Source organism: Meles meles, chromosome 18 (genome assembly GCF_922984935.1).
Source record: "Meles meles chromosome 18, mMelMel3.1 paternal haplotype, whole genome shotgun sequence".
Taxonomy (NCBI): Eukaryota; Metazoa; Chordata; class Mammalia; order Carnivora; family Mustelidae; genus Meles; species Meles meles.
The window spans coordinates 1,080,149-1,096,240 of record NC_060083.1 but is presented as its reverse complement, the minus strand read 5'-3'; the positions used below and the strand labels follow the sequence as shown (position 1 = coordinate 1,096,240).

Genomic DNA, 16,092 nt, shown 5'->3' with positions numbered 1-16,092 from the left:
TCAGGCTATTCATCACAGATCTAATTTTCGTTGCCGTGAGGACAACTTTGCCCAATTCTTGAAATATCACGTTCTTTCTGTTCGTTGCGCCCCCACTTTCCCGGGGCTCCTGCTTTGCTGTGGCTCAGCCAGTCCCTGGCCGCTTGGACATGGCGTCGTGAGGGGGGTCCACACCTCTCCGGGCCTCGGTGTCCTCGTTAGGAAAAGCGAGGGGGACCTGAGGACTCCAAGGGCTTGGGCTTCCTGCCCCCAGGGCGAGCGTCAGGCGAAGTAGGCGTAGAAGAAGATATTGACGCAGATGAGCAGGATGGCATTGAAGCCACACACGCGGGCCCAGAAGGCGTGCTTCTGGGGTATCCGGCCATCGCCTGGGCGGGGGGGTGGAGGAGAGACAGATGAAGGCCCCAGGGCCACACCTAGTGCCCCCCCACCTCCCGGACTCTCTGGGGTGGGGGTCAGGGTCAGAGCCTAGGGCCACACACGCACCTGCTTTGGCTCCCATGAGTACATCCCGAGCCAGGGTCCACCAGGTCAGGTTCTCAATCTGGAGAGAATGATCGGGATGGGAGTGTGGCAGCACAGGGCTGGGCCCAGACAGGGGCAGGGGTCAGGGGTGGAAAGTGAGCTGCTGAGTTCTAAAAGGGACAGGGGTCAAGAGCTAGAAAATTCCAGAGCCGCAGAGGGTCAGGGGTCAGAAGGGGAACCCGAGTCGAAGTTTGTTAAAGGTCAGGGGTCACGGTCAGGGGCTGGGGTTAGGCTCACCTGAGCCCCGTGGGGGGGTGGCGTCAGCAGGCTCCCGGCCACCACCACGACTCCACTGAGCAAAAAGAGAGCGACGGCAAAGTGCAGGTAGTGAATGCTGCCAAGGACGGCCGGCCGCGTGTCCGGGTCTCCGCAGGGGGGCGCGGGGTGCAGGAATTCCAGGACCAGCCTTGTGGCGCCCACGGCCAGCCCCACCATGAGGCCCCAAAAGGCCCCCTGGGAGAGAGGAGGCAGGGCAGGTGCATGGTGACCGGGGAGGCCAGGTTTCCCCAGCACACGCACAAGCTGGGGGGGTTGGGGGAGACAGGAAGCAGGCACCGCTTGTCCGCAGGAAGAGCACGGAGCCTGCCCCCCACGTCCCGTCTGCGGCCCTAGCTCTCCCCATTCCCCACCCACCTGCTCGTTGGCGCGTGGCCAGAAGATGCCCAGAACAAAGACCGCGGTCACCGGGGGGGCCAGGGAGCTGGTCACCGACTGCATGTAGACGAACAGCTGCCCGCTGTTGGAGTCCTGCAGGATGGGGATCCAGGCCACACTCACGCCGATGAGTACCACAATGACCAACCTGTGGGCAAGCAGCGTGAGCGCTCGTCCCTCAAGCCCCTTCCTCGATTGTCCCCCATCTCCCGGGATCACTAAGCCTTCCTCTCCAGCTGCCCCCTGCCACCCCACACGCACCCCCGCCGCCTCTGGTGGGCTCCTCTGGGGAGGCGGCCCCCCACCCTTACCTAAACCCTTCTGAGGCTTCCCGTCGCCTGCAGGTACGGCCCCCGACTCAGCCTCTCTGCTCCTTCTTGTCCCTGGGGAGGGCCCCCCAGGCCCCCACCAGGCTCTCCCCTTTGTCCTCAAGCTCTCATCCCACTTGCTTACGTCTGTCTCCCCTTCTGGGCTGGACGCATCAGCCCCTCGCACACAGTAGGTGCTCAATAAACATATGGCAGTTTCGAGAATGACCTGCAGCCCCCATATACCAGCGAGACTGTCCCCCTGGCAGTTTCCCTAACACTGGTGGAATCTGGCAGGAGCGGGGCCTGTGAGGGGCACACGCCTCCTCATGCCTATAGCCCGGGCCTGCTACCTGTGCCCATCGCAGGGTGACCTCTGTCCTAAGAGGGCAAGGGCTGGGGCCTGGTGTCAGGGTCTGGGTTTGGGTTGGGATGTGAACTCCTCTGCCCTGAAGCCTGAGACCTCTGACCAGAGGAGCCCCTTTGCCTCCCTACCCTGTGGAGACTCCTCCTTCTGGCTCTTGCCGGCCACCGCAGGGACACGCTGCCCACAGTCAGCAGCCACCCACTGGAAGCCCCCCCGCCCCGAGTGCAGAGCACAGGGCCAGAAGCCCAGACTCAGCGACAGTGGGCCCTGGTCCCTTCCCAGCACTGAGAGTGAAGCAAAGAAAGCAGATGAGCCCGTTACCCTGTGCTAAGGACAGGGCTGAGGGGGACCCCGAGGAGGCATGAACCTAGGAGGGCTTCTGGGCAGAGGAGGACTTCCTCCAGTTGCTGTTGTTGTTAAGATTTCATTTATTTATTTGAGACAGAGAACAAGCAGAGGGAGAGGGAGAATCAGGCTTCCCACCAAGCAGGACACCCGAAGAGGGGCTCGATCCCAGGACCCTGGGACCATGACCTGAGCCAGTGGCAGACCTAACAACTGAGCCACGCAGGTGCCCAGAGCTCCTCCAGCTGAGGACACAGAGCTGGGGGGAGGCATCCCATCTGCTCCTCCTCAGCTGAGTGCCCCTCGCCCTGTGTCCAGGCTCCCTTGGACGCCGCTCACCCCAAGATGGACCCTGGATGGGACAGGCTGCTGGGTGGGCCCTTCCGGTCTGCTTACCCGCCCGCTGCCCTTTCTTCCCCTCCAAGCCTGGGGGTGAGGGCGGGGAGAGGAGGTGTCTCCTTGATTAAGGCTTAATTAGCCCTCTTCAAAGGCCTAGGCGGGCTCCATTAACACCCGGCGCACCCCACCCTCCCCACGCGGCTCCCGCGTCCAACACTGGACTCAGCATCTCCGTGCGGGGCCTGGTCTCTCCAGAGCCGCCCAGACTGGGGCCCTTGCCTTCCCACTGCCCTCTAGGGCTTCCCCCTTCCAGAGGGACCCCAAGCCCAGAGGCTGTTCCTTCTGCCTAGAGTACCGTTCTCCAGCTCCTCCCCTGGCGGACCCCCTTTTCCTCCAAGACTCAGCTCAAGGCCCTCCTCCTCCAGGAAGCCTTCCAACCCATCCCTTCCCTCGCACGCACACTGCCGTCAGACCGCCATCCCTGGGCTGCAGCTGTGGTGACAGACGAGCCTCTCAAGGGCTCCAGGTGGGGGCTTTGAGACCTCCTGGGTTCCCCATATTGGTCAGCTCAACGCAGGACGCCAGGCAGGCGTCGGGCACTATTTGCGGATCGAATAGTAGACAGAAGGCGGACGGAAGAGGGTAGCGGGGGAGGGACAGAAAGGAGCAGAAGGGCCAGGCAGAGGGGCCTGGCAAAGAGCAGGGCCCAGATGTGGGACTCTCGCCTCCCCCAGGCCTGCGGCAGCTCCTTGCGCCTCAGCCCAACCTAATGAGACTGCCAGGGTCATTAGCATGCCCCTGCCTGTCCCTGCCCCGTGCTGGCCTCCTCCCCAGGCCTCTGGACATGCTCTGCGGCCCCTTTCTTTGTAAGTCCCATATTCCTTTGAATCAAGGCTCCAGGGACACAGGACCCCACACAACCCAGGAAACACAGCTTAAATCGTGTTGTTTGGGGCAAGAGGAGGCTGCAGGTGTTTGGTGGGGGGAGTCCCGGTTTTTTGGGAGGGAGACACATTCGAGCTGAACCCTGGGCCAGCACCTAGCCTTGGATCCTTTCCGACTTCACCAAACTGGCAGCTGAGAGAACCGGGACCCAGAGAGGGTGAGAAAGCCGCCCCGCATCACACAGCCGCGTGCCCACAGGCAGGCTGGCGGGGCCTGCGTTGGGTGGGGCTTGACTTGGACGAGAGGTGGGAAGGAGGGTCAAGGGCCCCGTGGCTGGCGGTAGAGGGGAGACCAGTTCAGGACTTTGGGCTCAGGTGGGAGCAGGAGAGAAGCCTGCTTCCGAGGAGGCTGGGAGGTAGGGGGCTCTCGGGTGTCAGGTCCCAGGACGCGAGCCTGGAAGGACCGTGGAGGAGTCTGTCCGGCAAGGGCGGGCTTCCAGGGCCACACAGCCACGGAAGAGGGGCGGGGGAACCACACGGCGGGGAGAGGAGGTCAAGAGGCCAGGGCCCGCTGACACAGAAGCCTCCCGCCAGGCAAGAGGGAGAGGCTCCTTGTTTTGGAGGAGGCAGTGAGCCCGCAGATGAGCTCACACTCGCCTGCTGAGTGGCGTGTCCCGACAGGGCCCTTCTGGAAGAGGCTCGGCTGTTTTGCGTCCCTGGAACAAGTGCCTGGAGCTCCGGGAGAGACCCCGCCCTGAGGATGGGCGCCCAGGGCCGGGAGCCCCAGGCTGCCCTGTCGGTCGAGCTAGGCACGGAGGCTGGGCCCCTTGACCTGCGGAGTGGGGGGCTGCACGGGCCTGAGGGCGACGGGTGGGTGGGACCTAGGAGAGGACTCGAGCAGACACGCACATGCGCACACTCAGATGCCAACCTCCCGTCGCCCTCTGTGGAGTTCACCCCGAAGGGCTCCCGAAGGGCTCCCGGGGGCTCTGCCGACACAGCCCCAGCCCGTCCTCGTGGGAGCGGGGGTGGGGGGGCATCAGGGAGGATTCTGATGATGACCCCCTGTGGGGGGCGTAGAGGGGAGAGGGGCCCATTCCTTGGTCAGGGCTATCAGGGAGGACTACGTGGAGGAGGGGACACTTGGGCAGTCTGGAAAGATCGTGGGGTGAGTCACTGAGGTGATAAGGAGGGGACAAGCAGGACTAGGAGGAAACGATGAAGCTGGGGGGGGCAGGGTCAGCTGTGGCCTGAGTGGGGCCCCCCGCGAAGCGGCTCTGAGCCCCTCCGTCAGGAAGGCTAAGGGCTCAGATTGGGGGAAGACAGAGAGATCTCTGGGACGGCTGGGGAAGGGGGCCTCTCCCCGGCAGAGATCCCCTCCCATGAAGCTTAGAGAAAGAGATGCACCCAAGATGAGGGCCGTGACCATGAAGGGGTGACCAGAGTCACGTAGGAGGGGGAGGGACTTTTTTCCAACCTGCCAAACCCCAACTCACCCCTCAAAGACCCTCTCTGGGGGGCCTCCAGGGCCATCCGTCACGTGGCTGGGGAAGCCCATGTCCCAGCCTGTCCCCGGGGCCTGGTGCCCCCCGCCCCGGCCCCGCCACCGTACCGGCCCACGAGCAGCAGCTCCCGCTCGCCGGCGCGGGGCCTCAGCCGTCTCCAGATGTCCATGGTGAAGAGCGTGCTGCTGCTGTTGAAGATGGACGTCAGCGACGACATGAGTGCGGCCATCATCACTGCGATCATCAGCCCCCGCAGACCTGGGCGGCAGGGACGGGGCTGCTGTGACCCTGCCCGGGAGCCCCTCCTGCCCGCGTGCTCCTGTCTGAGGCTCCACGGTCAGCAGCGGCCATTCACGGGTCCTTGAGAGCAGAGCCCCAGGAGGAAGGAGGCCGGAGGTGTTCACGGGAGAAAGGCCCAGACACCAGAGGCTGGAAGCCAAGAGCAATTGCGGGGCAGGGGTGGGGAGGTGCGGGGCAGGGGTGGGGAGGTGCGGGGGCGGGGGGTACTTCTGGCTTTGCGGCTGGAGCCTGCGGCTTGCGGGCGCCACCGTCCCAACGGGGATGGCTTCTGCTGTTCTGGGTGCACTCGGAGCTCCTGTCTCTGCGGAGCTTTGCAGGTAACAAACACTTTCACACCCAGGCCTTTACTTGACGGAAGCATTATTAACCCGTTGAAGCATTATTAACCCGTTGGCCGAGGAGGAAGTGGAAGCTCCTAGCGGGAGGAGAGGCGCCCAGGGACTCACAGTGGCCAGAGGCAAAACTCTGTGCGGTGGGGTGGGGACAGGAAGGCCTGGGGCGGGACCCTCTGCTGAGAGGTCACAACCCCGGCAGGGCGCGGTGGCCTGTGTGTGGCAGGCCCCAGCAGGCAGAGGGGGTCCCCTTTCTTGTTGGAAAAGGAGATGCGGTTGGTTCCCCAGGAGAGAGAGAAAAATCCACGCAGGGGTTGGCTGAAAATGAGGGAGGGGTCCCCATCGGGGTGCACGAGGGTCTGCTTTGCAAAGCCTTCTGGGAGTCGTGGGCTTGAGAGGGGTTGAGGGTCTGGAGCCCTGAGAGACAGAAGGAGGCTCAATTTCCAACTCAGTGCTGTGTGGCGTCAGGCTGGTCAGCTCCCCTCTCTGGGCCTTAGGCTGATTCTATCTCCAAGGCCTCTCGTGTTTTTTCTTCAAGTGTCTAAGCACCTCCCCTCCATCCCTGCAGATTCTGTCTGTCCTCCACCCCCTGCCCTAGTTTACACCTGACTGAGGGTCCCCTCCCCTGAGGGCTCAGCCCCCCTGGAGCTATTTTTGCCTGGCCTTGGTTCTGTGTCTGACCCGCTGTGTGACTTCCAGGCCTCCCGTGGCCCTCTCTGTTCACTTAGCGTGCTGACTGGGACAGGGCCAAAGAAAAGTGAGTTAGATCATGGTTTTCCCCCAAAACGTTTCTCCATCCTGTTTCTCTTGCTCAGGGAGGTGGATTAACCTGGGGCTTATTCTCCACCCACATTTCAGGCAGGGAGCTCAAGGCCTAGAGAGAGGTTATGGCCCAGCAACGGCTGGGTGTCAGCACTCGGGGGCTTAGCAAACTCCCCCCACCCCCGAACAGAAAAGGAAGGTGAGGCCCAGAGGTGGGAACCCACAGCGAGGCCAAGCCTTGTGCCAGGTGGTGTCCTGGCATTATTATGTTTAATCCCAGCAACAACACGTCATTATCTGGAATTTACAAAGGAGGACAATGAAGTTCCAAGCAGAAGTGACGTGCCCCAAATATCTCAGCCAGCCGAGCCACGCCGTGGGAGCTGCGACTCGATCCCAGCTCTGTGAACTCACATCCCCTGGGCCTCCACGTCCCAGGAGGGAGGGAAAGCAGGGCAGGGCCACGAAGCTCCTGGAGGGGAAGCCGCGGGGAGGGAGGGAGACTCAGGGTCTGGGAATCTGGAGGGGAAACCAGGTCTCAGAAGGCTATCTCCTCTTTTCGCTCTGCTGGACAAGGAATGCCGGAACGTCCACAACCCGCCCCCTAGTTCTCCCTGCAGGTGCAGGCAGGAGGTGTGGGGCTTATGGGAGCCCGAGCTCCTGACCCTAGCAGAGTCGGCAGTGGGTTTGGGGTCCACTTTGTCGCCATGGAGGAGTCGCTTTCCCCACTCGGTGCCTCAGTTTCCCTGTCTGTACAATGGAGCTGACGACCTCCTAGCCGGCAGTGGCAAGCAGGTCGACCTCACTCAGGGGATGGGACAGCAGGGGGGAAGAGGACAAGCCCTGGAGGCAGATTATCTGGGCTGAGAACACAGCTCTGGGGCTCATTGGCCACGTGACCTGGGGCAGGCCCCCACAACCTCTCTGGGTCTCAGTTCCCCGTCTCCAACACGGGGATGATGACAGCAGCCCTTAGGGTTCTTGAGGCGACGGACGGTGTCCCGTGAAGTCTTAGGATCCTGTGGGGCCCACGGCGGGGGCCCAGGTGAGTATTTGCCCACATTCTTACATTCCCTTCCTCCCTCTTGGATGTCGCACTGGATCCAGAATGGCCTCCACAGCGCCCCTCCCGCCACACCGCCCCTTAGCCTTGCCACCCCCCCACCCCACACCCGGTCCCGACCCCTCCCAGAGTCTCACCTACAGGCATCAGCTCCATGACCAGCTTGGGGTAGGCGATGTTGGAGCAGCCGATCTTGGCCCCGCAGGCCCGCAGGCACTCGGACGGCACCACGCAGCCCACGTCATCTGCACCACAGGGATGCCCGGGATATCCCAGCTGGCCCGCCCCGCCCTTCCCACAGCCGCGGGCACCTGGGGCCGGCAAGACCCCGGCCCGGCGGGGGGGCCCTGCGCTGTCACCGCCTCTGACCAGGAGCTACGTGGTCCTGGGTCCGTTTCCCAGTCTGGGTCGTGAGGAGGGGCTTGGCCTCAGAGCCGTTCTGGCCCCTAAACCCTTGACTCTTTTCCTGCCCGCTGTCCTCCGTCATAACGTCTTCTCCCTGTCCCAGGCCAGGCCAGGCTCACCTGCGGGGTGGCATTGCCCATGTGAGCAGTCTGCTGTTAGAAGCCATCCGGGGTACTGGTCTCCCTCACCCCCCGCCTGCCCCCAGCGCTCCTCCCCGGAGGGGCAAAGGCAGTCTAGAGGGGCACCTTCCCCAGCCCCTGGGCTCAGAGATTTAGGCGGGGGCCTGTCCCCTAACACCGCCCCCCCCCAGAGCCATCTCCAGCAGCTCCTGCAGGACCCGAAAAACACAGGGGAGCCCCATCACACCCTGGGCAGAACTATCCAATAGTTCTGCCGTCCGCAAGACCCTCCCGTCATCGAGACAGGGGCTGGGCTCCTCCGGACTTGTCCCCTTCCCTGCCCCCCACGTCCTGCACCTTTCTCCAGCCACACGGGCCCCCCTGGCCCCTGAGGCCTTCCTCACCAGCCCCTCTGCCCAGGCCTTCCAGGGCATCCCCTGACCCCCTGCCCCTCCACGTTTTTCCTCGTCTCTTTGCTCGGGACCACTGGGGCCTGCTGATTTGTTTCTTCCTCTTCTCGGTGGGCGTGGGTGGCGAGCTGGCAAGAAGGGGACTGGCACCGTGGCCACCTTCCCAAAGGCAGGAGGGGCGCACACCACTCATCTGTGGGTGAGTGCCTGGACTGAGCCCTACAGCCGGGCCTCCCTAGCAAGCCCCTCCCGAAGAGCCCTGTTGGGGGCAGGAAGCGTGGCCCCCACTCCCAGAGCTTGCCCACAGCAGCCGGCCTCCCCAGCACGGTGCGGGAACGGTGGGCAGCCCCTGTTCACATGCTCCTCCCACCAAATACCCCTCATCGCCCTGTGGCCCCTGTCCCTCGGGATTTTCAGCAGGGCCACAGATGCGGAGCAAAAGCGAGGAGGGGGATGGCGGGGGAAGAGCAGAAAGAGACGCGGCCGGACCAGCGCTCCAGGGGGAAGGGAGGCCAGTGTGGGGGCTTATATTTCCATCAGGCAGCGGGCAGCGGCAGCGGCATTCCCTGGTGCTCGCGCTGCAGACCGGGGCTCCCAAGTTCACCACCGTCCCCTCCAAATGACCCTACTGAAAATTCCTTCCATGGATGTCCAACCCACGGCAGTCTCAGATCCCGTTCCTCCAGGCTAGCAGGGCTGGGGAAGCACCCCCCCATCCTCAAGGACCTGGCACCCCGGTCTCTAGCCCAGATCCTCTCTTGCGCCCAGACGTCTGCTGCCAGTCATCCTTGGGGCACCTCCCAATCAGTGTGTCCAATCGGACTTGTCCCCTTCCACCACCTCCGCCTGGTAAGGGCTCACTGTCCTTTCTCCTCCCCTCCCCTTACCCAGCCCCCAGCCCCCCAGCCCCTTGGCTTCTCCTGCCACACCCCTGCCTGCTTCACTTGGCTCCTGCCTTGCTCCTGGGCACCAGCCCCTCCCCGTCCCCTTCCATCCTCCCCATCCTTGCAAAATTACACCTCCGCTCACACTAATTCCTTCTCAGAAGCCCCCCTCCCCCACATTCCCAGAGCCCCTTTCCACGGCCTTTCAGGTCCTTGTCAACTGGTCCCAGGTCCTCCCACCCAGCGTGCTTCAGCCACCCCGACCGGCTGCCGTTTTCTCATACACACCCAGCATTTGGCCGCCTCCAGGCCTTTGCAGACGAGGTCCCCTCCTCCCAGGACTCCGTCCTACCCTTGTTTACCTCCTGCTCCCTGGCCCATTGCAAAGGGCTGGTCCTTGGAGGCTTTCTCTGACTCCCTCTGCACCTCCCTGCCCCCCAAGCAGGCAAAGCAGCTTCCTCTCAAAGGCTCCTACGGCAGAGGATTGAATCATGATAGTTTGTCTGCAGATTTCACCTCCCCCCACCAGACTGGGAGCTTCCCCAGGGTGGACACTGGGTTTGAATCATCTCCAGGTCCCAGGTATCACTCAGTTCAGGGCTGGGAACATTTGTGAATGAATGAGTGCGCAATGGAGTGAATGGCGGTGAAGAAGGGGGTAGGCAGTGGAGGAAAGCAGGAGGAGGAGGAGAAAACAGAAAACAGTCATGAAAAGGTCCAGGCACTGCTTGATCCAGCGGCAGCCCAGCAATGAGCTGGAACCCTTGGGACCAAAAGGGCATAACTTGGCTGGGACACACAGTGGGACCCAGGCCAAGCCCCAGGCCCCATGGTGGGACTTTGGGGTGGGGGGTGGGGCGGGCACTGGGTCCAGCATACAGAGGGCAGGTGATGGGCCCCTCCTGGCAGGCTCTGGGCCTGGACTGGCCAGCTCTGATGCCCAGACCCAGCCCTCCTGGGAGAGACGGGTGAGGAGTCACAGCCACATAATGGCTCAGAAAGCCCGAGTCAGGAGATTCTGGCCCAGTTTTTTCAGCCCATTCCAGGCTCTGGGCATGGGCCTCTGCCTCTGGGCACCGCTGGCTCGCTTGCCTGGGTTTGTGCTGAACAGCCAGAAAGAACAACCTCTCCTTTATGACAGCAGCAGAGGTGTCGCCATTAAAGTCCCCTGAATGTGCCGCCTTCGGCAGTGAGCAGCCTCAGGACAGTGAAGGCTTGGGGGGTGGGGGGGGGTGCTTCTGAGCTGGGCAAGGATCAAGCTTCTGTGGGCTGGGAGCTCCCCAGCTGGGCTCGACTTTTGCATCAGCACCTCTGTCCAGCCAGGGCCACACCAGAAGCCTGGGTGCTGGCCCTCTCCTCGTCCCCCATGTCCTCCCTCCCTGTGGCCAATACCAAGTCCAGCCACTGGGCTTGGGGACCAGGTGAATTGCACCACCTCCTTACTGCACCGCCTTGCCCCCTCTCACCCATCCTCCTTGCACACAGCAGAGGGACCTTCTAAAACCACCCGTCTGCCCACCCTCCTTCCTGCTCACACACTTCTTTGGCTCTCCATCCCCTGCAAGAAGGATCACAAGCCTCTAAATGTGCCATTCATGGCCCCCTACCCACTTAGCCAGTTTTAGCCACACTTCTGGGCCTCCATGTTTGCTGTTCCCTCTCTTGGGAATACCCTTTCTCCTTCATAAACTCAGGGAATTCATAGGTGTTCAGACTCTCAACCTGTGGATGTTTGTGCAGGCTTTAGGCAATATCCTCGGGGCACCGTTAACTCTGTGACCTGTGACAGCCTCTCCCAGCATCTGTTGATAGACTGAATGACCCTTTCCCAAGGAGGCCACTGGACATAAGATCATGAGGGCTAATCAAGTTGCTCCCCACTCCCTAACCAGCCCTGGCCCATCCCAGGGAGAAAGTCCAGATGTAGATGTTGCAGTAAGGAGTAGGAGAAAAACACACAGGGCGCCTGGGTGGTTCAGTGGGTTAAAGCCTCTGCCTTCAGCTCAGGTCACAATCCCAGAGTCCTGGGATCGAGTCCCTCATCGGGCTCTCTGCTCAGCAGGCAGACTGTTCCCTTCTCTCTCTCTCTGCCTGCTTGTGATCTCTGTCAAATAAATGAATAAAATCTTTAAAAAACAAAAACAAAAACAAAAACACAGACCTGGGTTTAAGTCCCACTGTCCCAACACCATACTGTGTGATCTTGGGTGATTATTTAAGTTCTCTGAGGCTGTTTCTTCCCCCATAAAATCCTTCTGGGGGACATCCAGAGACCAAAACTCAACCTCAATCTAAATGTTCCACCTGACACAAAATTAATTCACAATAGATCACAGATTTAAATTTAAGATGTAAAAACTATCAAAAATTTGGGTGGGGAAATAGAGAAAATCTTCAGGACCTAGGGCTAGGCAAAGAGTTCAAAGACTTGACAGCAAAAGCACCATGCATAAGAGAAAAAAAATGGATTAAGTAAACCTCAACAAAATTAAAAGTTCAGTGTGAGACACCTGTGAAAAGGATGAAAAGAAAAGCTACAGGACAAAATCAGTAAAGTTGTAGGACACACGATCACTATACAAAGATCAGTTGTGTTTCTATAGACTAAGAATGAACCATCAGAAAGAATAATTAAGAAAACAATACCATTCATGATGGCATCAAAAATAATAAAATACCTAGAAATAAATTTAACCAAGGAGATGAAAGACCAGTACAATGAAAATTATAAGACACTCATGAAAGAAGTTGAAGATAACACAAATAAAAAGAAAGATGTACCATGTTCATGGATGAGAAAAATTCATGTTGTTAAATGTCCATACCACTGAAAGTCATCTGCAGATTCAATGCAGTCCCTATCAAAATTCCAATAGCATTTTTTCACACAAATAGAAAAAAAATCCTAAAAATTTGTATAGAACCACAAAACAACCCAAATAGCCAAAGCAATCTTAAGAAAGAAGAGAAAAACTGGAGACATCACACCCTCTGATTTTAAACTATACTACAAAGCTATAATAATCAAAACAATACAGTATTGGCACAAAAATAGACACATAGATCAATAAAACACAATAGAGACCACAGAAATAAACCCACACCTATATATAGTCAACTAATTTAGGAACAAGGATTTAAAAATATACAATGGGGAAAGGACATGGTGTTGGGAAACAGGACAGCTACATGCAAAAGAATGAAGCTGGACTACCATCTCAAACCATTCCTAAAAACCAACTCAAAATGGACTAGGGATTTGAATGTAAAACTCCTAGAAGAAAACATGGGGGGGGGGGTAAGCTCCTTGACACTGATCTTAGCAATGATTTTTTTTTTTTTTGACACCAAAAGAAAAAAAAAATGGGACGACAACAGATTAAAAAGCTTCTGCACCACAAAGGAAATCATCAACAAAATGAGAAGGCAACCTACAGGTTGGGAAGAAATATTTGCAAGCCATATATCTGATAAGAGGTTAATAGTCAAAATATACAAAGAACTCATACAACTCAATAGCAACCCCCCCCAAAAAAGAACCTCAAAATAAAATCCAATTAAAAAGTGGGCAGAAGATCTGAATAGACATTTTTTCCAAAGGAAACATAAAAATGGCCAACGGGTACATGAAAAAGTGCTCAAAATCACTAGTTATCAGGGCTATGCAAACCAAAACCACAATGAAATATCACCCCACACATGTTAGAATGGCTATCATAAAAGAGAGAGAGAGAGATCACATGTATTGGCCAGAATGTAGAGAAAAGGGAATTCCTTTTGAGCATGTAGGTGTGCTACTGGTAGGAACCTAGATCAGTGCAGCTACTATGAAAAACAGTACAGAGTTTTCTCAAAGAACTAAAAATAGAACCACCATTTGATCCAGCAACGCCACATCTGAGTATATATCTTAGGGAAATGAAATCCCTATTTGAAGAAATGTCTATACTCCATGTTCATTGACGCATTAGTCACAATAGCTGAGACATGGAAATAACCTCAAGGGTCCATCAACAGATTAATGGATAAAGATATGACGTACACACACAGACACACACACACAGAGAGAGAGAGAGAGAGAGAGAGAGAGAGAGAAATATTACTCAGTCCTGACAAAGAAGAAAATCCTACATTTGTGAAAACATTGGTGGACCATTATGGGCATTATGCTAGACGAAGTAAGTCAGTGAGAGAAAGACAAATACTATATGATCTCACTTATAAAAGGAATCCAAGAAAGTTGAAGTCAGAAAAAGAGAGTAGAATGATGGGCCTGTGGGATGGAGGAAAAGGAGTGATCTTAGTCAAAGGGTACAAACTTCCAATTATAAGATGAATATATTCTGGAGATCTAATGTACAGCATAGTGATTATAGTTAATAATATTGTATTTTATATATTTTTTAAAAAGTTACAGACCAGCAGAAAATACTGTGCAGGCCATAGACCTGACAAAGACCTTGTATTTAGAATATATAAGAGCAGGGAGCCCGGGCCTGGGTGGCTCAGTTAGTTAAGTGTTTGACTCTGGGTTTTGGCTCAGGTCTGGATATTGGTTGGGGTTGCAGGTTGGGCCCCATGTTGGGCTCCATCCTGGGCATGGGGCCTGCTTGAGATTCTGTCTCTCTCCCTCTGCCCCTCCCCATCCCTGCTCACAATGTTACTCACTCTCATTCTCTCTTAAAAAAAAAAAAAAAGGAGAAAAAGCTCTCAAATTCAAGGAGAAACACCAAACAATCCACTTAGAAAATGGGCAATACACACGAACAGGCATTTCACTCAGAGGACCGACAGCTGGCAAATAATCGCATGAAAATATGTTCTATGTCATTAGTCCTTAGGAAAATAGAAATTAACGCCATAGAAGAGATTATTACACACGTATCAGTGTGGCTAAGATAAAAAAATTGTGACAACATAAAATGTTGGCAAGAATGTGAAGAAACTGGATCACTCGCATGTAATTGGTAGGAATGTAAAATATACATGATACAACATATATACAAATGAATACGTATAACATGCATATGAAGGTTCGTAGCAGCTACGTTCATAATAGCCCCCAAACTCAAAACAACCCATTGTCCTTCAGCAGGAGAGAAGGTTGAACAAACTCTGGTCCACCCATGCCATGAATGCTAGCCAGCAACAGAAACGAGACGAATCATTAAGCTACGGACATGCACGTCACTCTGGACGACTTGCCAGAGAATTATGCTGAGTGGGAGAAAAAGCTAATCTCTAAAGGTTCTATGCTACACTTTCCATTTGCATAGTGTTCCTGAAATAACAACATTGCAGAGACGGAGAACAGATTTCGGGGTTGACAGGGGTCAGGGATGGAGATGCGGGTATGGTGGTAGAGGGAGGTTTTGGTGACGGTGGAACAGTTCTGCATCCTAATGGCAGTGGTGGCAACCACACAAATCTACACACGAGGTAAGATGGCACACACACACACACACACACACACACGCCCAGGAACACTTGTAAACTGGTGAAATCCAAACAGGTTCTGGATTGCACCAATGTCAATTTTCTGTCTATTGTGTTACTGTACTGGAGTTCTACAAGATGACGCCACTGGGAGAAACTGGGAGAAGGCTGCCTGTGACCTCTCTGTTGGTGTTGTTGTTTTTTTTTATTTCTAACAACGTCCTGTGCATCTGTAAATATGGGCAGGTAGCTGCAAGGTTGGAGGGCTTCATGGTTTTCAGCCCTGGCAGCTGGGACTCCCTTCATGAGCCCCAGGGTTAGTCATAAGAGCCAAAGGAGAAGCTGAAGCCCGGAGACTCTTGTTCTGGGTCCCGGGAGGCAGTGAGGCTATATAAATCAGCCTTCAGGGGTCCCAAGGCAGTGCTTGCCCCTGGGGACCGCTGCCTCTCCTCTGTGGCTGAGTGGGGTGGGGAACACAGGGTGTGCGTGCAAGAGTTGGGTCTGACTCCAGCCCTCAGCAGCCCTCTCTGGCTCTCCCCGGCCCAGGGTTCAGGTGGGCAGTGCTCATCACGTGGGACCAGTCCCGGGGGGCAACCCCTCCCAGTAAGGAGCAGGGCTAGGGACTAAGAACTGGGTATCTACCTGCTCTCTGCACACCAGGTTCCGGAAAGGCTCCTTCCTGAGTTTGGGTCAGACGGTGCCCTATCCTTGCCATGGGGTCTCCCAGTCCAGTACCCTAACTCTACTTCCACAACCGGACAGCTGGGTATCTGCACAGACTTCCCGTCCCACCTGGGAAACTGGACACTGATGGGGTTGGACCAAGGTTACCAACCCTGGGAGTCAGGGGGAGGAGCGCAAAGACTGTTGAGTTGCTGTGTGTTCCCAGTAAGAATACTGTCCCTCTCTGGGCTCCAGTGTTCCAGTCGTTGTTGGACTTTGGTCCCTGGGCTTTCCAGAATTCCGCCACCCGGCGCGGGGAGCCGAGGAGGAGGCGCGGCGCACAGCCACCCCAGGCCGGTATCCCGGGGGGGGCGGGGGGGGTGAATCAGCTTCCGGCCCCGCCCCTAGGGCGGCACGTGACCGCAGGTGGCGGCGGCGGGGTGGGCGGGGCTGCATTAGTCACCGGCCCGCCGCCGCCGGTGCGCTCCCCCCTGCCCGCGCGCCTCTCCCTGCCGGCTCTGGCCCGCGCCCGCCCGGTAAGCGAGTCCTGGCCCGCCGCCCCGGATCCCGGGCCCGGCAGCGGCGCTTCCTCGAGCCTCCTCCGGGCAGGCCTCTCGGGTTGCGGGTCCGCCGATTTTAAGAGCCCGCGCCCTTGCCGGAAGCCGTCGGAACGCAGGGCGCCGCCGAGCTGGGCCAGAGGCCGCCCGGGTTGTGCCTCCCACTCTCGGAAGCGTCTGGGAAGTTCCCCGCCTGCCTGGTGCCTCGCAGACGTTGCCGAGGACTTTGGGCAG

At 57.4% G+C, this 16,092-nt stretch overlaps 2 protein-coding genes across 4 annotated transcripts in view; one reads left to right on the top strand and one right to left on the bottom strand.

Moving 5' to 3' along the window:
- Positions 1–16,092, bottom strand: part of SLC5A10 (solute carrier family 5 member 10) — a 58,790-nt gene continuing 42,698 nt past the window's right edge. For both annotated transcript variants that reach the window (XM_045983734.1, XM_045983735.1), the window contains 6 exons: positions 7,522–7,629; positions 5,035–5,185; positions 1,159–1,327; positions 763–978; positions 487–544; positions 1–368 (listed from right to left, as the gene is read on the bottom strand). In XM_045983734.1, the coding sequence (XP_045839690.1) occupies positions 262–368; positions 487–544; positions 763–978; positions 1,159–1,327; positions 5,035–5,185; positions 7,522–7,629 (809 nt within the window). In that variant the 3' untranslated portion in view covers positions 1–261. The remainder of the gene's footprint in view (positions 369–486; positions 545–762; positions 979–1,158; positions 1,328–5,034; positions 5,186–7,521; positions 7,630–16,092) is intronic.
- FAM83G (family with sequence similarity 83 member G) overlaps positions 15,737–16,092 on the top strand; it is a 28,692-nt gene continuing 28,336 nt past the window's right edge. Inside the window, exon 1 of one of the 2 annotated variants that reach the window (XM_045983733.1) lies at positions 15,737–15,837. The gene's annotated coding sequence lies outside the window, so the exon portion shown is untranslated. The remainder of the gene's footprint in view (positions 15,838–16,092) is intronic. The other variant, XM_045983732.1, reaches the window with a different exon arrangement.